This window comes from Corvus cornix, chromosome 2 (genome assembly GCF_000738735.6).
Source record: "Corvus cornix cornix isolate S_Up_H32 chromosome 2, ASM73873v5, whole genome shotgun sequence".
NCBI classification, from domain to species: Eukaryota; Metazoa; Chordata; class Aves; order Passeriformes; family Corvidae; genus Corvus; species Corvus cornix.
The window spans coordinates 32,903,406-32,927,639 of record NC_046333.1 but is presented as its reverse complement, the minus strand read 5'-3'; the positions used below and the strand labels follow the sequence as shown (position 1 = coordinate 32,927,639).

The 24,234-nt window shown below is 41.0% G+C and overlaps 1 protein-coding gene across 6 annotated transcripts in view; it reads left to right on the top strand.

Annotated features, from left to right (window-relative positions):
• The window catches only part of BMPER (BMP binding endothelial regulator), a 148,903-nt gene that overhangs the window by 16,309 nt on the left and 108,360 nt on the right, over positions 1 to 24,234 (top strand). For all 6 annotated transcript variants that reach the window (XM_019285473.3, XM_039548177.1, XM_039548175.1 and 3 more), the window contains 4 exons: positions 9,056 to 9,155; positions 20,653 to 20,735; positions 22,220 to 22,310; positions 23,464 to 23,546. In XM_019285473.3, coding sequence (XP_019141018.1) covers positions 9,056 to 9,155; positions 20,653 to 20,735; positions 22,220 to 22,310; positions 23,464 to 23,546 — 357 coding nt within the window. The remainder of the gene's footprint in view (positions 1 to 9,055; positions 9,156 to 20,652; positions 20,736 to 22,219; positions 22,311 to 23,463; positions 23,547 to 24,234) is intronic.

Sequence of the window (24,234 nt, the reverse complement as noted above, 5' to 3'; positions counted from 1 at the left end):
GTTGCTGCTTCTGGCATGCATCACATCTTTGAGGATACAGTATCATGAGAAAACTGTCACTTGGTGATGTATTAGGGTAATATATCATGAGAGCATCGTTTCTTTAGAGGATATGGGCAGTAAAAGACATGATTCTGGCCAGACAGAGCAGCAGGGGACCCTGCTCTTTTTCTTTCCTTTTCTTTAATCTAGCCCTGTTTTTGTGTTGTACAGGAGTGAGTTTCTTCATGGGATATGACTTGTTGCAGAGTAAGTTAGGAGGCCCATTGGGCTTTTTAAAGTCTTTAAGAAGTACAAGGCCTCAAGGGCTGCTTTGTTCAAAGTTTTTAGAACAGACTGAAGCCCGAAACTAGGGCATTTGCCACTGCTGAAATCTCCAGTGTAAAGACTGAGTAAGCGGGCTTCAGACAAAGAAGGCAATAAAGATGCAATGACAGGTAACTATTGTTTGGATAATATATTTGTAGATCTAGCCTATCAAAATGTGATGAAGTGATACTTTTTTAAAAGGCAGGCAATGAATCTCTCTTTAATAAATGTCAAAAGAAGTTGTAATTCACAACATTAGGAGAAAAATTACTACTGGTCAGTATTCAGTCTCTAACAGAAAATATAGTTATCAAAAATAGGAATTCTGAACTGATATACTTTGCTTTTGATATACTTTGATTTTTATGTACTTTCTAATTGTTTTAATGGCTTTGTTTCTCTCTCATTGACAATATCTGCTGGAAAATAAAGAGCAGTGTATAGTATTGGGATGAAATTAGTTAAGAAACAGAAGCAGAATATTGTTAGGCCACTCTTTTAATGAGCTGGGTTCATTTCTGAGATGAGCCAGAACATGACACCATGGCTTGATCTAAAATTTGCTGAATTCAAAGTATTTAAGAATTTATTTTAAACCTTTGGTGTAATCTGCTTTGCCCTCTGTGAAATCATCTTGATAATTCATGAGTGTCGTCTTCAACGGTTTTTAGGACTAGAATTTACTTAGGGTGTTTTCAGACCAATTTGTCTTGGCAGACTTCTCCTCCAAGCCATCCTATGGCACTTGAGGGGCACCACCATGTTCCAGGAGCTAATACACTCAGGGCAGTAATGCTGACCCACATCTGCTGACTTCAGCTGTGTTTGGTTGATCAAGCTCAGGCAGTGGAAGCTTTTATGGCCCTCAACTGCCCGTCACTTCTCTGGGAGAATGAATTCTCCACCAGCTTCAATCAGGGTAAACCAGGCTAGGCTGAACCAGGTCTTCGACATCACTTATTTAGCTCAAAATAAGTTGGGCAGTGATCATCCAAAATGTTTTGTTGACTGATCTGAGTAGCTGAGAACATCCAGCAAGGGGTAGATCATAAAATCACAGGGCTGGGTCAGTGAGATGTAACCTTTTACAGCAGCATGGGTACAGGTTTGCACCTGGAGCTTCAAATTCACAGGTATTGCCTGTGACTACTTTTTTCTTAGGTGCTGTCATCAGATTTAGGTAACTGGTAATTAATGCAAATTCTTTATTGGCAAAGTAGAAATATCATCCTATCAATTAAAATTCACTGAAAAAACATGTGAATTTTAAAAGTGTGTATCTCATGAAGTGTGAAGCTGGTGTCTCCCACAAGAATCCCAGTGCGTAACCCTTCCTTGAAATCTGGCTCCTGGATTATTATGGGTATTTTTTACAACAGCACGAACTGCTGGGAACTTGTGAAAACCCTGTCTCTTATTGCTAGAAGACTGCCATGCTATTTTGCTGAGAGGTAAAGAGTGTTGCCTATAGCTGTGCAGCTGAAAAACTCTAATCTGAAGCAGCACTTGGAGGGTGAGGTGGAGACAGGGAGACTGAGAGCTACACGATCTGGATCCTGCCCTGGCTTTCTCACTGACTTAATCTTCAGTTACAGTAATTGTGTCTGGCCATGTCCACCTTGTCCCTAAGCTCACTGGAGCAGGGATGTGCTGCTGCAATGTCTGATGTTCTGGGACCCTGACCCCAGCTGCAGCCTTAGCATTGAAGCCAGCAAATGTAGGAGGAAGAGACGGTGCTTTCTTTTCACCAAATGCTGGTGCAGACGGCTGCTGTCGGAGTGTTGGGATTGCAGCAGGCGACTGAGGTCACTTTCCTCGTGCTGGTGAACATCATTAAGCACAGCAAGAAAATAAAAAAAATCTGTTCAGTCTGTGAGGGGTTGTGAGTGATTTGTCCTGAATCACTTGCACATACTCATGTCTTCCTCACAGCAGTGGGGAATACCCATTTGAAGTGAAATTTGGTGTCATCTTTCAGCAGGGCCTTTGTTTTAGTCATCTTTCCTACGGAGCAGGGAGAGCTCGAAGTATGAAGGGGGATGGTTGATGCCGGCTGAGCATCACCACAGGGCGAACTGTGGCCTCCTCCCTGCTCACCCTGAGAGGCCAGGTAAGATAAACAGATTACAGGGATGAGGGGGAAAATTGGAAGCTACTGAGTGCTCTGCTCAAGAAAGGAAAGAGAGACTGTGAGCTGAACTAAAATACTGTCATTTGTATCTAATGCAATTCATGCTGAAATCACGGTCATGTTGTGCCATGGGCAACGACCTAATGCTGAAGGTACTGAAGCATATGTTTGACTTTACTCCTGTGAGTTGTCCCATTACAATTTTACATGCTTAAAATAACAGGACCTTTGTCTCTCTTGGTGAAGCATATGGCTTGGTGTTTGTAGGTTTATGTGGGCAAATGGAGAGAACACTACCATTTTGCAGAGAACAGACATTGTTTCATAGGGAAATATTTTTTCCACCTTGAATTTAGAAATGCATCTAGTGTGCTAAACCGTTTTTGTTACTGTACCCACAAAATTTGTTTTGCAAGGAAAAAACACCCCAGCAGATAATTGGAGGGGAACAAGGGAAATGAGACCTTATCCTCATCTCCCTTGACAGTGGTTGAAAGTGTCTGCAAACATCTCTCCTTGGGGAGTGGTGTCTCCTCCCTGAAGCCAAATTGTGTGGCTCTTCCTCAGGTAGAGAAATGCTCATGGAAGACAGCAGTCCCACAGTTTTAGCAGGGATCTCTTGCTTGCATCAACTCTGCTGTTGAAGGGAGGTTTGTAAATCGGATCTGAGACAGCGAGTTCCAGGCAGGAGTGCCAAAGAGGCAAGGGTACTATTTTCAGAAAGAGCCTCAGGATTTGTCTAGACCGTGAGCCAAGCATGTGTCTGAGCCTGTTCTTGAGTTCAAGTTGGCCCAGCATTGGGGTTGTTTGCACGTAAACATAGGTGCAGGCACAGGCTTGGGAGCATGGTGCTCCCAAGCTTTGCTGAGGGACAGAGCCTGTGACCAGTGCTGGCCCAAACCTTTGCTCCTGTGGCCTGTGGTGTGAGTGTGGCTTCCTATGCACTTGAGAGGATGCTCTGGCCGTGTGCAACACCTGGCAGAGATTCCAGCAGCATGGCCTGAGAACATGGGGATCACAGCACATGGCGGGAGCCTGCGTTTGAGCCTGCCCTTTGCCTTGTGGTGGAGAGGTTGTCTATGTGAATTGAATACACTTGTTTCCTTAATTTTAAATGGCTCTTTCTTCTCCTAAGGTCACATGTGCGTATTCGAAAGCTCCATCCCAAATTCCTCAGGGGTAACTTTTGCCGTTGTTTGAAAATTGTTATTGTTTTCATGGGTGATCCCACAGGCTTCTCTAGCAGAAACTTGGGGACACCCTGAGCTTCTTGGTGAGGAGTCCTATCAGAATTACCAGCCGGACTGTGATGAATAATGGTAAAAAATGAATGTTTTCATGATTAGTCATTAATGGGAGTCAGTTTTTCTACCTAATCTGTCTCTCTTGCTTTTATTATTTTTCTCTCCACAGCATTTTTTTGGTTAAATGAAAGTTTAAGCAACATTTTTCCCATTCAGTATAAATAATTAATAACCTCAGGGTATCAGAAATGCAGCACAAGCTTCCTAAAAGCACTTTCAATACATAAAAAGAAAGGAAAAAAAAACCAACCCCAGACCATCACTGTGGACATCTGGCCCCCTGAGAAACCACATCTGCAATGTCTTCTGCAGCTAGCTGTGACAGCACAAGAGTGGGCCTGGGGTACCATTGATGGAGGCACTCCTTGGTACAGTCCTGGATAAACGAAGCAGACTCCTATTTTTCTTTTTTTTTTCTCTCTTGAATCCAAATCCAGGTTGAAAAGAGCCATCCTCCTGGTGGCTGCTGTGAGCCGGCAGGAGTCCAGTGGGGAACCCTGTAGAAAGTTGGCTGTGGCTTCCAAGCTGTGGTTTGGCACATATCCTCTCCAAGATCTCTGCCAAATATTCAGACTCCTTTTTAGTGTTTTTTTTTCTTCTTTTCATGTTGGCATTTTATTTAACTGTACCATATGAGTTTAAGGCTGTTAGTTTGATATAATTTGTCGCCAGAATGGGCTGTTTTGTGTGGGGTTCTTTGATGGAAGGTAAAAATATGAGGTGTATGTAGAAGGTGAACAAATTGCGTTGAGAGGAGGTTGTAGTAAAGGTAACATGAAGCAGTAACAGTGATATTGGGTCTGGTTAGTGTATCTCTCCTGTGTGGGAATTTGACATCACCTCTGCATGCCAAGTTAAGGAGACCCTTGGTTCTCAGTGGCAAAGTGGGAGAGGGGAGGAACATGGACACCCAACAAAATTTCTGATCTGTCCTGAAATGCATTAAACAAGAGTTCTCCAGCAGCTGGGCTTGGTGAGTGCCGTGAGGAGTCCAGGGTGATCCTCCAGCACTTCCCTAAATGTTCCTTTCCAGGGGAGTCTGGGATTCTAGAGTGAGCCCTTTGCTGAGCTGAGCACTGACTGGGGAGCTGCGTCAGATGCGGCAGCATTGTTCTGGATCAGCCTGACCTCTTTTAAAAAAATACGTATTTTTCCAACACTAATAGTAACCTTAGCCGAGGTTCTCTCCCTTTCTGTGTGCGCGCCTGAGCACTAAATTAAAAGAAAAAAATAATCCCAGATGTGAATCTATAAACCATCTGTTTAAAATAACTATTGTGCAGGACTATAATTAAAAGTTATTTATTATGAATCTTGGGATCCTATTATGGATTTGACTGACTCCCAGGTTTCTGACTTAGCAAACGGTTTGTGTATTTATGAGCCATGTGTCTCTTCCGCACTTCTTGGTGCCAGAGTGCATGTCCTTTAAACAAAAGGGAAAAAATCCCCTACCCTCCCATAACTGTTGGCTTCTGATTGTTGCCGTCTAAGAAGTTTTCTCTTAAGAACAGCAAAATTCAAAGTATCTGAGAGCTTTCAACAGATTCAGAGATGCTGTTGACAGCACAGATGGAGGCTTGGTAATACAGCTCTCCTGCATGCAGCTACTTAGTGACTTTCCAAATGTATGTCTGGGACAAGTAATGAAATGTTATGATTACTGGGGGCAGGAGGGGACATAACTGGAAGGAAAGGATTTGTTGCTTAAGTCCCATTTGCTCTCAGCCTCCACTTTGCCCTTGTGAAATGTGAGGGAAGGAGGCAGCAAAATTGAAACAAGCAGATGGACAGTAGACAGTAGTGTTTTGGGCAACTGGGTGAAGCGAAAAACTGAGCCTCCAGATGACAATTACTCTTTGTTTTATTTTTGTACTTTTACACCCAGTGGACCCAGGAGATCTGCACTGGATAATGCCTGACTGCAATAGACTAAACAATGATTTACCAGCCCTGCTTTATCTGCTGCAGGCCTGTGATGGATCAGCATGGTATATTAACCCTTTCCTCCACATCTGCTGGCCTTGTTTTCCACAAGATACAGCACTGAGATAAAACAGCTTGACTTTTTAAAAAGAATTTTGGGATAATAGTAATAATAGTAACTGAAGCAGTAGGGGAGCTACACTCACCTCTTCTTAGTTTAAGAGGGATTTTGCCATGAGGACTATGCTAGGGCAGCAATATGTTGCAATTGTGGCTCTATTTTATATTTTTTCAGCAAAAGGCCCCAGAAGGAGTGGTGGGGCTGCAGCCTTGAGTGATGCTATACCTCACACCCTGGAAGAGCAGCCCAGCCCTGATGGTAGGGAGTTAGGCAGCTGGGGTTGACATCTGAAACAGCCTGTTTTGGAGCCATCTGGGCCTTGCCTGCAACAAGCTAGAGAGGATGAACATCAGCTTTGCAAATCCCACCCTGTTTAAATGCTTAGCTGCTCTTCTTGTGCTGGCAAAGATTGGCTCTATTTACCTGGGACACACGGAGCTGTCCTTTAAGGCAGGAGGATGCAGCTTCTCCTCCAAGGGACAGCTTCCTCTTTTATTTGGGAAACGCAAAACAAAACAAAACCAAACCAACAAAAAACTCCAACCAAACAAGCGAAAAGACAAAAACCCCAGAGGTGCAGTGGATGGATGGTGTGGCACCTCCTGCCCACCTTTTAGCACCATGCTGTGATAACTGAGCTTTGAGACAGTGATCCAGATTTGCTGCCCTCTACATCCAGGGACAATTCAATGGTTCATCTCCTGCACAAGTGTCCGTGCTGTGAGGACCAGTGACTTGTGGGAGCACAAAGAACAAGCCCCTTTCTGCTGAAGCGAGGCCACTGAACAGCAAATAGTTCAAAGTCTACTGAGTTAGAGAAAGGAAATGTGAATCAGTAGCTTACAGCTTAAGACACCCTCCTAGACAGAAGGACCCTTCAGTTCCTGTCGCTGCACTGTGGGCCACTAATATTCTTCATGTGGAACAGCTGCTGAATCCAAAACAGCCCTTGGCATCAGCACATTAATTGCAAAATCTTCCCTCCCAGAAAACCTGCTAAACCAGCAGCTTGGCTGGTGATAAGGAAAGACGAGCAAGACCCAAATTTGGCTGCCCCTGTGGGGTGGCTCAGTGGCACCAAGCTCATCATCGGAGAGAATTTTCCTGATTTTAGCAATGTGGGAGAAACAGGAGGCTTCTGCTTAGGAACAGTAACTAGCAAGTATTTCCTGTTTGAAATATGTGCATTGGGGTCATCCTTAGGAACTTCTTGCATTGCCAAGAAGAAGAAACCAGGATGTACCTGAGGGCAGAAGGAGGCAGACAGCACTCAGGGGAGAAATTGCCTAGGAAGCTGGGCTGCATGAGGCATTTACCCCAGTAGTCCTCTGGGAACAAGGGAATTAAAACAAATACAGAGCTGTGTTATTCTTCTGGTCCCTCTTGCTGCCATCTGCAACAATAATGTCATCGTTCAAGGAGAGAGCCCAGTGGGTAGCTGCCCACTGGCCCCCCTTACTGGCCCAGCTAGGTTGGTTCTGAAGGGCACTGTGCATCTCGCTTCTCTCAGAGGTGCATGATGCATGCTGCAGCTGGGTAAATCATGTTCTCCACAGGAACAAACTGTAAACTGGGTTTTGGCCTTCCTTCACACCCACTTTCACCAAGCAGAAGATTTTCCCACAGATAAAAGGTAATGGGGCTGATAGGCTTATTAAATCTGTCCTTAAGCAAACTCATTAAAGAGAATCAGATCTTAGCAGAACCCTTTAAAATACAGATTGTAGTTGAGTTGGTAAGCTTGATTCTGCTGCCCTTCAACAGACTTTACAGGGGCACCATGTTCCTGTAAAGGGAATCAAGATTTCACTGAGCACTTTAAAAGAGATGTTGAACCAGTTGCAATTCTGTGTTGTGGCTGCTTTGTGCCAGTCCAGAGCTACAGACCTGCCATAAATTTGGCTTAACCTGCTGGTTAAATTGCATTTATGGTTGCTCTGCAGTGCTGGAGTGATGCAGAGCAGCCAGCATGTAGCAGTGACCTGGGTTTTTACAGTAATTGTATGTGTTGCTGCAGCTGCACTTTAGGGCCTGATTCTCATTTGCTGATTTCACACTGTCTTGGTGAGAGTGAGTCCTCATTTATACTGATAAGACTGAAGTGCCTTTATAGCTCCCATCAGATCAGGCAGAGACTTTGAAGTAAATAAACCTCTGATTTTAGACAAAAGGCTGGCGTGTAATAAAAGCTGCATGTTATTCTTCACAGGCACCTTGAATAAGGCCACAGGGAGTAAAATAAAAAGACTGGAAAGCACAGCTTCTTTTTCTTTAGTTTTATGATTTACATTTTTCTAACCCTTTGATTTTTTGGTCTCTAATTAAGTCATAAGATTGGGTGAGGTGGGTACTTGCATGTACTAGACGGCCACCTGTGTCACCTAATGAACTGAGCTACTAATTATAGGTGGAGCTGACTTCAGAGGGATACTTTAAGTAAGGAATTTGAAGTAGCAAAATTTTACTAAAAGAAACACCCAAAGTATTTGTTTTCTGCACCTCTTTAATGGCAGGGATAACCAGAAGGGTTGACACCACTGGGATAAGGTAGGCAATAAATGGAATATTTTTGCTGCCTGCTGTCGCACATCCTCTATTGACATTCCTTAATGTGCTCCATGACCTTGGGAAATCACTGCCTTTTTGCCATAGCAAGATCACCCTATAAGGTACAGTGATTCTGTCTGCTCATGGTGTTTCATTGATTCTCAGCATTTTGGGGTGAAAGATGAATTAGACTAATCATCTTGTTTGGTATAGTACATAGTAGCCTCTTTTAGAGAACCTGTAGGCAAAATTGATTTTCTGCAGTGGCAGAATTTTGTCTTCTCTGAGGTTACCACCTCTTTCTCTGCCGTTTGTCCTTCTGTCACCATGAGAAGTGATTCCTGAGCTGTGCAGTTCATGGGGCAGCTCCTCAAGACCCCGAGGATATTTTAACAAGCACATCATGTAGGTAGTTGTTCATTTAATTAACATGGATTTCTTCGGTGCAGCACATTTTCTGTACGAGACTGGGTAGCAGTCATGAATTACTGTCTAAGTGGGGTTTAAACACCATTTACTTGGGCTTCTGGATTATTCAAAGACTGTTTTCTACTGTGTTCCTTCAAGGGAAAAAGGATGTATTGAATCACAAGGACCTCTCCTGAAGCAAAAGAGCAGACTGCTGGCCCCACATTTTATCTTCTGAATTGCAAGAAATGGTAGCCTTGGGTTTGGTTTGCTTGCAATACCTTTTGTCTTTTAATTTTTTTTTTCCAGAATAAGGAAGTGACGTGCAAAAGGGAGAAGTGTCCAGTGCTCTCCAAGGACTGTGCTCTCGTCATTAAGCAGAGAGGAGCCTGCTGTGAGCGTTGCAAAGGTGCTGTTCCCTTCCTGTTTTCCCTCTTTTTAAAATGTTACCAGTGCACATTTAGGTTGCCAAAGATAGGACAAAATTCGTAGCTTCTCAGCTGGGACTTGGCTGTCACCAGAGGCAAGAAGAGGGCAGTAACCATAACTGAAATATATACGGTTACAACACTGAGGGAAATACATAAATTCACATATTTGTCCTGCAATTATTAGTTCTTGCACAGCAACGATCCTTTAGAAATACATCTTTATTCTTCATTGCCATGTTGTCAGTTTTTAAAGAGTTACCCCCATTCTAACTTTATCAGAAGTATTTTAGGTCAACATCAATCTGCTAGTAGTCACTGGTCAGTAAGTAAGAATCTCTTTAACTTTTTATGTGGTTAGACAGAATAGGAATAATACTTTAGAGTAGTAAAGAGCAGGGTAATTATCCATGGCTATTCCCATTTCTCCTCATACTGGAAACAAACCAAGCAAATTTGATTCAGTTTATTAAACGTGTCCTGATTCAAGCAATAGTATTGTGGACATTTTTATGAAAGCCAAATAAGCAACAGTCTGAACATTATACATTTATTTATTGACCAATATTGTATATTCCAAGATGTTTAAAACAATATAATTATCGAATTTAAAAAAAAATGTGTAAGCATGCATGGCATGTATCTGCTATGTTTAACAGCATGAAGAATATGCAAGTAGATGAAGTTGAAAAGTAGTCCTTTTTTTTTATATTGATGCAGTAAGTAATATGTGCTAAACCACTGATTTTGCTGAGGGACTGCTGACACAATCAATGAGGTGGAGAATGTCAGATTCAGACAGCTTTACTTTATTTCTCCTCTGTCTTTTTAATTCTCCACTGGTGATTGTGTGGTATTGAGAGGGAGATAGGACAGGATAAATGGTTGGGAAATAAAAGCATTTCTTGCCTTCCCAGAGGAAATGCAGGAAAACAGATTACTCTGAAATTCAGATGGAAGAGACATGATGGATGAGTATTTTTCCTGGAAGGTTGCAGGGGTGTATTAGATGCTGTGCTTATGATTTGCTTCTGTGCTGCAGCTTTGGAATAGTTTTGGCAAGCCCCAGTTTGAGGATTTGTCTGGAAACATGACGCTTAAAAGAGGAGGAAATGAACTGGAAAAAAATTAAAGCATTACTGAAACAATAAGAATTTGAAATTACAGATTTTACACAAATTACATGTAATTTACTTCTTTTGTCAAATTGTGTTTACTGTCAGCTTTGTAGGAAGAGGTTGCTAAGTGTCAGTTGGATAAGGATGGAGTTTGAGTTTTCATTTTCATAATGGGATGTGTATTTGCTCAACAGTCTGAAAATTCTATATACATGCATATGCATATGTGCCTGCATGCATGCATAATTAAAAAAATGAATGTTTCAAAGCTGAGGATACAAGCAATATTTTAATTCAGACTCCTTTTTAAGATTTTCTGTTTATCCTGAATTGGGGTGGGTACCTACAGAACATTATTGATAGGCTTGAGCCTGGCATCTGCAGATTGGTATGCTTGACATCTCTATTCAAAAATAGAATCAGGAGGCACATGGATACTTGAGATAGAAGAGGGATGAATTAGCTACGGTCCTTTCAATGTATCGATGGACAGAGAGATCCCACTAATAGGCATCCAACAAGATCCCTCACAAGGAAACTGCTGAAGAAACTAAGCAGCCCTGAGTTTGTAGAGGTATTCTTCTCATCAGCAAATAAATAACAAATGTATGATTGCTTTCGTAGTAAAAAAATGTTGCGAACATATCCTTGCAAAGATCTCAACTTGTTAAAGTGCTCAGAAATTATCTAGAAAAGGGGTGAAAAGGGACAGGAGGTTTGCTGCTCGTGACCTGATCTCTGTAGCACAGTAAAGCAAGAGGATGGCCTGTGAGGAGCTGCAGAAGGTGCTCAAGGCACTGAACAACTGATGACAAAGCAGCAAAGGAAGTTAAGGTGGATGGGAATAAATGAGTGCACACAGGACAAAACAGTCCTAACTTTACAAATACAATACTGGGCTCTGAGTTGACAATAACTGAATGTCAATCATTTCCGAGTGTTATAAAAGATACTTCTGTGGCGTGATCAACTCTACCCTCAGCAGTTCTCTAAAGGAAAAATTGAATGCTGAGTTTGTTAGGAAAGGAGCAAAGTACAAACCAAAATGCCCTGTTTTCCCTCTGAATCAGACAGGCTGCTTCTTCCTGCCCTTCTGGAGGCTAAAGTAGAGCTATGGACCTTGCTGTGTATTTTTCACGCTTCCTGAGGTGTCGCTTAGTAGCTGCTATCAGACAGAAGACTATTGACTAGAAGGATTCTTAGTCTGATTTAAGATGGCAGTTCCTATGTGCTTAAAATGCAAGAAGAACATTAAGTCTCTCCATTTAAACAAAAAAAGCTCTCAAGGACTGAGTTTTCAAAGTATATGTGAAATTTCTGAGTAGGTTTTTCTGCGCTTTCTTGAAGGTAATGCAAAATATGCACCCATTTAACTCCCACAGTCTTGACACCACACACTGTCACCAGGTTGTTCCGGGGGAGGCTGCTTGCTCTCCCACCGCTCTGAGCACCTGCTGAAGCTCCTGCTCTGTTCTGTGTAACATCTAAAATGAGTGTCCCATGGGGAGTAACTGGGGAATCAAAGCTGCAAATACCAGCCTGGCAGAGTAGCACTTCAGCTACTCCCTTTGGTGTCCCAGCAGCTCCCCAGCACTCCCCACACGAAGCTCAGCTGCAGCCGGGACTTGGCCCTGCAGCACTTGTTCTCAGTTACTACTTTGTCAAGCTGCCAGAATGCCCATGGGGAATGCAAGCAGGAAAAGGGAAACAGGGATTTTGGTTTTTTTTTTTTTTTTTTTTCTTTTTACTAGCTGCATTTCATCTAAACGTGAACAAAATGTTACCAAGGAAAGACATCAGAACTTGATGGCTTTTTTCTTGGCTTTGTTCCCAAAGCCTGGGAGAGCTTAATCAGGCCTTACAGGCTCTTGCCAGCTCTCTTTGATAGCTTCACGTCTTCCTACCTTGTGAAGAAATGTATGAATGAGTGAGTGAATGAATGAATGGCTGCTGTCATCTGAGCGCAGCATCAGGAGGATAACATTAGGACCAAAGGGCATGTTCCAGAACGGGCTTGTGTAGGAAGGAAACCACAACTCATGAGTCATTTGTGACATCTCTGCTAGTGCATTTTATTCTATCATGAGGAGCACAAGGTCATTCCTTGCTCATTGCAGGGGAGTTGGACTAGATGACCTTTAAAGGTCCCTTCCAACCCAAACTATTCTATGATTATATCTGCAGCAGTGCACACAGCTGAACTCTCCTATTTAGAGCTTTGCATACAGGAGAAACTGAATTGCTGGTAGAGAACTTTTCCTGAAAATGGTTGTGTGCTGAGCATAAATCCCTTGCTTCCGTTCAGGTATTTGTATGCTACTTAGATAATTTCTAGCACTTCTTTTTTTCATATTTCTTAATAAACAGAAAAAGAAAGGAAGAGCAGCTAGTACAACTTTTGCAATCAGAAAATTCACTGGTGGAAAGTAGCATATTAAGAGATTTGGCTTTACTTTGTCACAGAATCACAGAATATCCTGAGCTAGAAGGATCCCACAAGGATCATCAAATTCTGACTCCAGGCCCTGCACAGGATAAGAATGTGCCTGAGAATATTGTCCATGTGCTGCTTGAACTCTGTCAGGCTTTGTGCTGTTACCACTTCCATGGGGAGCTGTTCCAGTGCCCAACCACCCTCTGGGTGAAGAATCTTTTCCTAATATCCAACCTAAACCTCCCCTGACACAGCTTCATTCCCTCGGGTCCTGTCACTGGTCACCACAGAGAAGAGATCTGTGCCTGCCCTCCCTACCCCTCCACTTCCCCTTGTGAGGAAGTTGTAGACTGCAATGATGGCTAAGATTTAAATTAAGATTTAAGGTTTAAATCCTCCAGACTAGCCATGTGTTTTAACACTGTTCTTGACTTTAGGCCCATAGGACGTTGATTGTTAAGTCGGTGGGGCAAAGCTCACTTTGGCTGTGTTTTTGTGAAAAGTCTGAAACAGAGAAATGTGGGTCCATGCTTATGGCTCCCTACTGCAAGGAGAATGCAGGTGACTCAGTCTAATAGGAAGAGTTTTCAGATATAATCATAGAATAGTTTGGGTTGGGAGGGACCTTTAAACATTATTCTTTTCACAGATATTTACTATAGTTTATAAAATATACCATTTACCTCTAGCATGCTATTCATTTTGAAAATACTAAAAAATTAAGCCCTCTCATTACTTTTGCATAGGATAAATAGGCCACTTTTCATTTCTTGGGGTTTTTTTTAATATATTTAATGAAAACCTATGAGGTCACTGAGATTATAGAAATAGATTTGGCAGCATTATCTTATTTAGTTGGATGGAGACCTGTCACTTAGATATAGAGCTCTCTACACATCGAATAATAAGTTATTTGCACTCTGAAGTGGTATTACTGGCTCAGGACTGCATAAAGTTTTCATTTCTAAAATTGTGCACCATATTCTACTGTCTTATCCTAAGAATCTGAATCTTCTATGGATGTGCAAAGACAAAGTTGGTGGGAATTTGTTTTTCAACAAAGAAAACTTGTTCAGAATTTTCTTTCACTTCCCGTGTGCACTTTTGCATTTTCTGTCCTTGTTAACTTTTGAGAATTACTGAGGTTTTTTTGTTGTGGTTGGTTTTTTGGTTTTCTTTTTGTAATTAATTATTGATCCTAGAAATTCTTGTGCTGTGCTCCATTGATATGGAATCTGTCAGAAAATGGAATCCCAGCCCAGGCAACAACAGTCTACTGAATATTGAATATCCAAAGATATCATAGTTAATTGTGCATTTCATGGAAAGTATATCAAATACTTTGGTTGAGGATTGCAGCCAATTTCAACTATTAGGGCTTGCAGAGGAAGTTAGAGGGAGGTTATGAGATTATCAGTGTTCTGGCTGCTCTACTAACACCCTGCAGGATCCATATGTACCTCTGGCACTTTGTTTGCCTTTGGACTCCCCTAGTATGAGGTGCATGAAGTGCCTGACACCACTTTGGTGTCCTGTTGCAAGGCTGACTGGGGGGACCTTTTTGTGGGGCCCCAGTGGAGCACTGCAGCCCACCCTTGCATGCTCTAAGGCAAGCTGTCTGAGACAAAGGATAATACATGGATGGAGGGGGATGGGATGTGAAGGTAATATATGTATTTTCCTACAGAAATCTCTTTCACCTTCACCTGAATAATCTAGTCCTGGCTTCTGTCATGGGCTGGTTATGGAAAGACATGGTTTGAGGACACAATCAAGCCTAAACTTTTCTACTGGCCCTTCTCACTGCTTCTGAGTCTCTTGGTAGAGTGTTCCAGCTCTGAATCCGAAGGTCTGTTTCTTGAGGCTGGAAGTACAGGTTCATCTCAGTATTCATTCAGATTTTAGCTTTGTATTTCAAGAAAAGGCAGAGGTTTTGAAGCAGTGACAAATAGCCAGTAGGGACAGTACCATTCAGTATCATCACAGTGACAGTTTTGATTACTTCTGGTTGTGCCTAAGAAAAGATCTCTATCTCTCCATCCTTACTTTGAGCTGACTCTTCTTACAAAGGTCTTAGCACATACATTTGACATCTCTTGAATGTCTGATGTATGCTGCTGAGTTCAGTAGTGCCTCAAATTTCAGATGCTCGTATTACCTTGGTGAATATAATTTTCCATTTATGTAAGAAACATTTAATGAACAGTCTTGTCATGTTGTCATAAACACTTTTTCAGTCAAATATTAGTTATCCAGATTTTCACATTGATAATTTTACATGTAATGCTTCTCTGGAACAAAATGATAAACACCTTAGGACGTGTAGTACTGGAATAAGAATTTTTTTACTGTTTAATTTTGAAGGTGTAAGCTGTACAGATCATGGATGATTTTGCTGTTGTGAGAAAAGTGGGTACAAGAGCAAGTAATTGTGTCACTGAGCAACATCATTCATGACAGCCCTCATGCCCATGAGAGGTGACAATTCTCCAGCTGCCAGGCTTGGTGAGCACATCAAGTATCAGCTCAAGATTCAATGGCAGCTCTAACTATGCCATTTTGGATGGCAAGGTGCCTAGGAACCCTGCAGGACAACTTTTTTTCCACCCTATATGTGGAACACAAGACATTTGGGAAGGTAAAATTCAGTTCCAGTTGTGTGCAAGGGGCAAAAAGAGCCCTGGGAGGAGTTGAAGTCTTCGTTTCTGCTGCTATTTGCTCAGTGAATATGGGCTGCCTCACATCCTACATGTGTGAACTGTGCGGTCCTAGCACAGCTCAGCCCCATGGCTTCTTCACTCTGCTCTGTTGGGCGGCCTTTATATGGCCCCTGTGCATCCCTTGGGTATTGTAATTGCCATGGCTCAGCTGCAAATAGGTTTGCTTGTACTTGGTTACAGAGGAAAGAGTTGGATTTTCACTGTTTAGAGCTAGACTTGATAAGCATGGGAGGTTTTGTATACGTTTTCATGCTTCTGTGTTGACAAATGAAGACCAGGGTTATTCAACAGGAAGTTTAATTTTCTGGTAGCTGTCAATGGCTCTACCATCACTAAGACATGTGAAAATATATTTCATAATAGGTATATGTGTGATTCACAGTTCTTTTATTTTGGCTATCTGATTTCATGCCAGGGGAATACTGCAGAATGTGCAAGTTATTCGTGGGGTTTTTTTGTTGTTTAGGGTTTTGGGGTTGGCTTTTTTCTTTTTTTTTTGGCTAGAATTGGTATTTAGTGTTAGCATGCCTGGATACCTCCCTGAGGATTAATTTATCAAACACTAAATAAAACATGTCTTCTGACTGTTTTCTTTTTCCTAATGTTTATTTTCCATGCCAGTAGAGAGGTTACATTTTTTAAATAGAAAGTGGAGGGAAAGCAAAAAAAGAGACTTAATAGGAGAAGAAAGATGCTGAAGAAATGAGGGATGAGGAGCCAGTCTATTGTGCACCAATCTGTCTCTTTCTCTTGGGAGAATAAGGAAATGACTTGTCTATAAAATTCTCATTAGACTAAAATAAGCACAAGTTTCTTCTGGAATCTAATTAGGCAATGTCAAATTGAGTAATAAAGGGTTGTTTTTTAATGAACTCCTGAGGACACTGGCTGAGCTTTAGCACTACTAAACTGTCTCTTAGAGTCAATTTCCCTATCTTCATGGTACTATCATATGGTTGGGTATCTGGGGAAGAAGAAAAAAGGGTCATTTATCAAAGTTGTAGGATTTGGAAAGACAAATGGCTTCCTGATCATCAACTTGTCCACATGCCAATAGCAAAATTTGCTATAATTTGCCTCTTTTGTTATTCCAGTCCAGTTCTCTGCAAGGGTGCTTGTTTTAGAATGAAATTGTTCTTTCAAATTAAATTGGCCAAGAGTTGGTTTATTATAATTGAAACAAAGGTGCCAAGTATGGCATGCACAACATTGAAACAAAGTAGCTAAATAAGTATATTAAGAATTATTTAGGGGTTTTTTGGTTTTTTTTTTGGTTTTTTTTTTTTTTTTTGTGCCAGAAGGACTCAATCTGGAGGATCATTTTGCATTTAAGAGGTGACTAGAAGGTAATTAGCATTAGTTTCTACTGCATATGCAACAATTGACCAACTTCAAAGTATTCAGTGGTTTGGTTAGATTCAGATAAGCAACTTTAGGCTTGCATGTTTATCCAGGACTTATCTGAACTATTTGGGTTGAAGGAGGTAATGGCAACAAAACCTACAACTAACTGAAAGTTAATATTTTACGTTAGTAAAACACCAGCTATTTTTAAAGAAAGGAGCAGGAAAGACTGAAAAATTAGGATACACTCCTTGACTGATATGAATCACTTTAGCATTTTTAAAATTGATGTAGACCACTAATATTTAACTTCCTTCCATATGTGGAATCCTAAAGGTTTTCGTTATGGGGTATGTGAGTCAGGATCAAATTTACTTGTTAATGTCAAATCTTTCACATGCTCCTCAGGGTGTTCTCAGCTTTTTGGGGTCCCTTCTTGAAAACTTCCTCTGTAGCCCTTTTAAAGTTTTCTTTTAAGTAGGTATTCAGGCAGAAGTAAGTAGATAGCATTTAAGTGATAGTCCTAAGCTATGATCTTGATTTATTATTTTCTCCTGCTCTTCCTTTCAGATGGTGGATGGAAAAAGTAAGTTGATGTACTAATATTTCCCAAGGGCTTTTGGGAAGAAAAAAAAGCTTTAAAATGGCTTCTAGGAACTTCAAGTATCATACTCTGCTGTGGAAATTGACATCAGGGTCTTTGCTGATGCCTTTGAACACAAAATATTCAGTGACTTCTACTTTCCAGGCCAAATATGGTGGACTTTTAACCATGGATGAGCCAGAATGGCTTGACTGAGTTGGCACACAGAATGAGGCAGGTTACACTCAGATGAATTTAGGTGAGGCTCAGAAATTTCCATACTATGAGTAGGGGGACTAGGAAAGTCCGGCTATATGTTTGCAGGTGTCAGCTGAGAGATTTGTACGTTGAAAGGAAGGTTCAGAAAAACTAGGTGGTATGTGGGGCTTTGTTTCTTTTTCCTTTTGAAAAGTGAGTAGTGGGTGCAGCTCTGGGGCGTCCAAAGGGCAGAGTGTCAGGGCACACCTCTGGTCAGAGACAGGTTAAAGCATCACCCAGAGATTGTAAAACACTCCTTTCTTACCCTTTTCAGTTTTGCTTGACATTCAGCCTTCCCCCATCTCTCCCCAAGCCTGCTTGTTTTACTGGCTAACTCTCCCCTTCCTTCATGCTGCACCTTCTGCTAAGCATCTGCTGAAATCCAGCTCCTACCATTGGTGTTGGACTGGTGCTGCTCTGTCTCCCTCACTCAACCTGCTGGCCCATGCCAAAGCTCAAGAGCAGTCTTAGTACCTCCAATGCTTCTGCAGTCTTTTCCATTCTGGTACCTATTTTTAAATTTCCCTTTTGGTGCCTGCAGACTCTCCTTACCATGGTTGCTTCTGGTGTGCCATCCCATTGCTGCTTTCCACAGGGACAATGGCGGGTGCTGCAGGGAAGAGGATTTTGTAGCATAGCTTGGATGTGCCCTTCAAGCAAGAGAAGTGCTGGCTGTGTGAGTGCACCACCTTCATGCTTTGTTGACCAGGCTAATCCTTGAGCTGAAAGTTTCAGTTTAATATGCACATCTGTACATGCAGATTAGCCCAGGGTCATTAGCTTTCTTATAGAGGAAACATTTTACATTAAAGAACATAATTGCTGAGCAGATATGCAAGGTATTTTGCAGTTGCTATTTTCCAACCTAGCCCTTGATTCTTGATTCTGTTAAAACATACACACAGATATTTAACAACGCAGCTCATTCCATGTTCAGTATCTTGCACACTTGTAAACTGTTTCTCGGATTGGGACCAGTATGACCTGGGCTTCAGCAACTTGAGGATGTTAAACACATTACATAGGCTCTGCATTCATCAGGGTTTTCAGTGAGCAGTAGGTGGGACTGTGCTGCAAGATTAACTCAGTGTTTTTCAGAATGGAACTTCAAAATGCATCAGAGGAGTATTGGGCTTCACCCTCCTCTCTTGACATGTTGTCCTGCATGTATGAGAGGTCACAGAGAATTGTATTTAATGCACTGAGAATCTGAACATTTCTTTATTATTCAAAATAATTTCATAGGGACTTTGCTACTTAAAAATATGAGATTCAGATACATATTTTATACCTTTCAATGTTTGTCAAAGATGAAATTATCACAGCCAACTCTGAGACTACTGATGATTTCTTTTCAAAATATATCTGTTTCTGCTTTGGTAAGTGAAATAGCCACAGCATCTACAAGTTTCTCCCATGTTGCTCTGTATTTAGCCTGGAAAAATAATTTCTGATTACTGCAAATCCTGAAGTACAAGTCTTCTGTTGTTGAAGAACTTAAATAGAGGCAGTTAACACATTTACAAATGATCTTTATATATCATGAGTCCTTTAAATTTTGTGTTGAATTCACAATGATTTTATGGAGATTTTAAGTTCCTCTGCATTTCAGAGCTGTGACTCTTGAGTTTTCTTTTACTGTGGGCTTAAAGATTTACTGGTGTAGGGCTGATAAATTGCCTTTATTTTCAGAAGGACATAAAACGTATCCCAAAGCAGGACAGTGCACCCTACACAGCAGAGACAGACTTAGAGTAGTTGCTGAGGTAGGGTGTGGAAAGACAATGGTGCCGTGGGCATTGTTTGACTGATTATAGTTTTGCAATTCTCTAGCTCTAGGTACATGTCTGTGTTTCAAAGTCTTTAGCAAGACTCCTGTTGGTTTCATGGGCTCTTTGATCAAGCTAATTTTGAATAAAATATACTAGGAAAAAAACCTAAAAGCAATAAATGGAAAATGGGCATTTTTCCCCCAGAAAATAGGGTATGTGTTATTTCCAAAATTTTTCTCAGAACCACTCCAGGTCTCCAAAGAATTATTTTTTAGTTGAAATAATTTTGCATTAATAAACTAACTCTTTTAAGACAAATATTATATTTCTACTTTATGAGTATTTTCTGGTTTTGCTTCTCAGGGGACTATTTTATTATTTTCTTTTTTGGTTTTCTTTTTTTGCAAATACCAAAAAATGGCAAAAGACAAAACCAAAAAGGAAGGGAAACTAGTAGGAACATCTAATCAAAAAAGTGAAAATTAATGTTTGTTTTGGTGTTTGCTTTTTTCCAGATGGCTCTATGAAAATTCATTTTGCACAAAATAAATGTGGGTTGATCCAGTGCACAGGCAAACAAACCTGTTTTCTGTTAACAAAGTTGTCATGCAGCACACAAAGACTAATAAAGCCAAACTCTATGAGAGTCCAAAATGTCTCCCCATGGAGATTCACCACACACACAAAGGAACTTGATGGCTTTTAGTTTATGTGGATGGTGATCCCTCCTGTCATGAACGTGAAAAGGCATAAAGGGAGAGGTAGCTCTGCCAGTGTCAACTCATCCATGCTGAGCTGTGCTTGCTGAAGAGCTCTCCCGAGGGCTTTGGTTAATGGACGAAGATAGCATGGCCAAGCTAGATGATGAATGCTTCCAGCTCTTCTTTTACCCTCTCTCCTCCCTCTCCCCATTCCAGGGCTTGAGTAACTGAGTAGTTCCTGAATAGGCTGCGGAATAAGCACTGACATCCATTTTTAAGTGAGCTATCACTGATTTTGGTTTGTCTTGACCACTCAGAGTTAGTGAGGAGTTTGGGCAGTTGTGCATCAGCAGCAGGTGTCCAGGGCAGTGCTGACAGTCCTCTCAGGACACTATCCTCCTTGTTCATCCCAGCTCTCAGCTCTACCTCTTCTGTTAACCCAGGGGAGAGGGTGGGTTGCATTTTGGATGCTGCCTTGTGATCCTCATCAGCAGCATCCCACAACATTATGTTCAGCTGAACTGATGTGCTTCTCTCTCGTCCTCTAGATTGCAGTTTTGGAGGAAATACATACAACAGCTCCATGAAATGGCACCTCCCCAGCAATCCCTGTGTTACATACCAGTGCCAGGTAAGGATGTCATAAAAATCGTGCTAATTGAGTTGTAAGCTTTTCCCAGGAAATCCCGAGCCTTCATTTATCCAATCCAAATAACCTGAAATATTTTATGCCCAAAGCACAATATGGACTTTGCATTTAAAGTAATTTAAATTCACTCAGATGCAGCCAGCTATAACCAAACATTCCAAAGTACAGGTTTTAAGTGACTTGAGTACCCCGATACCCAAACTTCGCTGAAGGAGAGGTACACAGCCATGCCATTTCCTGCTGTCTTGACATTGAAGTAAGTCCTCTTTTCTTCAGCATTCTAAGCCTTTTGTGAGATACAAATTATTTTAGTAATTGGACACTTCTGTGTGTATGTGTCCATAGGTTTTACCTTTCTTTAAGAAAACCCTACAGCCAAATCTTTTTTCTGGGCTCCTGCACTGTTAACACAGTGGTATTTTTGGTAGCTTGGCTATCTGCAACCATAACATTTTCAAGATTGTCGCTTGTCAGGCTCAAACCAAGTAATTATGTAGGCGATTTTAGCTTATGTATATAAATAGGTCTGCCATTTTTGCTGACAATTTGATCTGGTTTTAATAGTAGCACTCAGGCAGCTACTCAGAATGGCAGTTGGGAAGAGGAGATTAGTGAGTATGAAGAGCTTCTACTAAGAGAAGAAAGTTTTAAGAGTTTTTTTTCTCTTTTTCTGTAATACTTCTGCTCTGTGAAACCAACTCATTTTTGAGAAAAAGTACACTGAGAAGACTGAAGCTGGAGCAGTATTCTGTATCCTTGCACTTAATGAAAAGAAACTCACTACATGAATTTAGATACACTGCGTGAAATTATCAGTTCTTTATTGCCTGTTTCAGTGTCTAAATGCAAAACTGGGTGATCCTGTTTACCCTAGATCCACAAATTTAAAAACAATTTTGCCTTGCCTCAAACAGCTGCAAGGAGAAAAAAAGCATAGAGCCTCACACACGAGTTTGTTCAGGAGGACTCTTGACTTCTTGAATAAGTACAGGAAATGTTAATTTACTAATACTTATCAGGCAAAATATCAAAGATAAGCGTCTCCCCTCTGCAGAACAAGATGCTTTTATCTGCTTTCTAAGTCTATTTTCCTCCAATAGGAGAGGGAGGAGAATGCCCTGTGTCTGGCCTGTTTTCACCAGAGCTGCATGGCAGATTACTGAGGTAAAGGATTCCTGATAAAGCAGGATTCCTTTTCCTAAGAGGATGCTTGGTTTTTTACCTGATGCATTTTAAGGCAAATCCCATGTCTGGAGTCAGGGAGACTCCAGACAAGTGGATCTTTTGACTGTGGATTAATCTGAATCCTGATACCAGGCAGCGGTACGGAAAGAAAAGAAGTTTTGAAACCCAGTGCTTTGCAGCATGTGCTGGGCTTTAATTCTACTGTCAGTAATTGTGAATCTTTGCATGTTAAAGCAACCACAATGCTAACAATGCATGTGTTTGATCTGCTTCTTTTTCAGGAAGGAGTGATAGTAGAGTCAGAAGTACAGTGTGTTGTTCATTGCAAAAACCCTTCCAAACTCAGGGGAATGTGTTGTCCTGTGTGTCCAGGTGAGATTTCATGGTTAAGATGCTGTTCTACAAATCCAGTGTATTTCTACTGATACCCATCATCACCTGGGAGGCTGCCTTTAACTTCTCTGTTATACTTAACAAGTTATGAAAATGTGGGCTGGTGACTCACAATGCACAAAGTCACACAAGATACGTTTAATGTTTTAGTAGAGTACATGCAGACCAGGGGATGCATAGGCAATATCCTATGCCAATATCCATAGGTGTGTTTATGTCATTTTTCAGAGGGTCTGCAAGGTGGGTTTGAATGACTGATGACTATGATTTTGTTAAGAGGGGAAGGATAAGAGTAATTGTAAAAAAAAGAGATTCGCTTTTTGAAGGGGAGTGAGAATGGGTTGCCTTTGTGAAGCAGAGTGGCAAATTACCAGGTTTCTTAGGTTAATTTGATTTCATCAGAGATTTTGTAGGTAAGCACTGCTCCAGCTGTGATATAATGGATTTATTATATTTTGATTAGTTATAATATCTATTAATATCTAATATAAACTCAGGGAGTAAGAATGAATTATTAAAAATAGACTAAAAAAGTGTTTTAAAGACACTCCTAATGGGAGACTTAGCATAGCCTTGACTTCATTTTTTGTAGAAGGATGTTTTCTTTCCCCTGCAAAAAAAGATATTTAGGGTTTCTCAAGGATTTGTTAAGGATTATGAAGTGATTTGTTTTCTTCTAAAGTGATCCTCTCTCTACAACTACCTGAAAGGAGGTTGTAGCAAGGTGGGGATTGGTTTCTTCTCCCAGGCAACCAGTCACAGGACAAGAGAACAGTTGCCAGCTGCTCAAGGGGAGGTTTGGCCTCCTCTGAGGACAACAGGAGGAATTTCAGCATGAAAAGGTTGTTAAACCTTGTAATGGACTGCCCAGGGTGTTGAAGTCAGTATCCCTGAAGTGGTTCAAGAAATGACTACATGTGGCACTTAGTGCAATGGTCTACTTGTTTAGATGGTAATCACTCAAAGGTTGGACTTGATATCTTGGAGGTCTTTTCCAACTGAAACAATTCCATGATTCTGTATCAGAGAGGATGGTACAATTTACTTTTCATATTGTTGTACAGTGGGGTGTGTTAGAGAGAAAAGGCAGCATTCTATCTTGAGCTAAACTTATTCAAATGCTGTTTTCCAGGTTGTGTATTTGAAGGGAGACTTTACAATGAAGGAGAAGAATTTAAGCCTGAAGGAAATAAATGTACTAAGTGCTCTTGTATTGTAAGTATTTGCCTTTTGGCATTGTATCTCCCTGTATGAACTTCAAAAGGCACATTTTTATTGCCATAACAAAGCAAAAATATAAGTAATTCAACACTATTATGCATTCTTCTCTTGGAATTCAGGTCTCTGTTGAAGAATTTGTGGCATTAATACACTGTATCACTCACATTTTGAATATATAATCTTTTTTGTGACCGTACACTGTATGCAGGTGGAGCAGGTGTTGAATAAGTGGTGCATTTTTTGTGATAGGATCATGCAGGAGGAGACAGAAATCTTTTTGGCCTTCGTCTATTGATCAGCATTTATTAGATGCTTCCTTAAGCCAAAATTTTCCAAGGATTCCTTTCTGCTGTATGCAACAAAGGCTTTTTCTCTGAATTACTTAGAGAAAGAATGAGGGTAGCCTCCTGAGGCTGTCCCAGGTGGATTTTTGGCTTGATGCTTGATGAAAAGGTCATATCCTGGATTTTTTTATTCTTGACTAGCAACAATATAGAGAGGAAGTAATAATTGCATCCTTTGGGTAATGAGTACAGGCTTCTTTTTCACTTCCATTAAGTTAAAAGATAATGCTATATGAGTTGGGGCAGATAACTTTGGCTTCCTTGCTGTAATCTGTGAAATGAGTAAAATGCAAAGTTCAAATCACTGCTTTTGTTGCAATTTGTGGGCTGGTTATCAG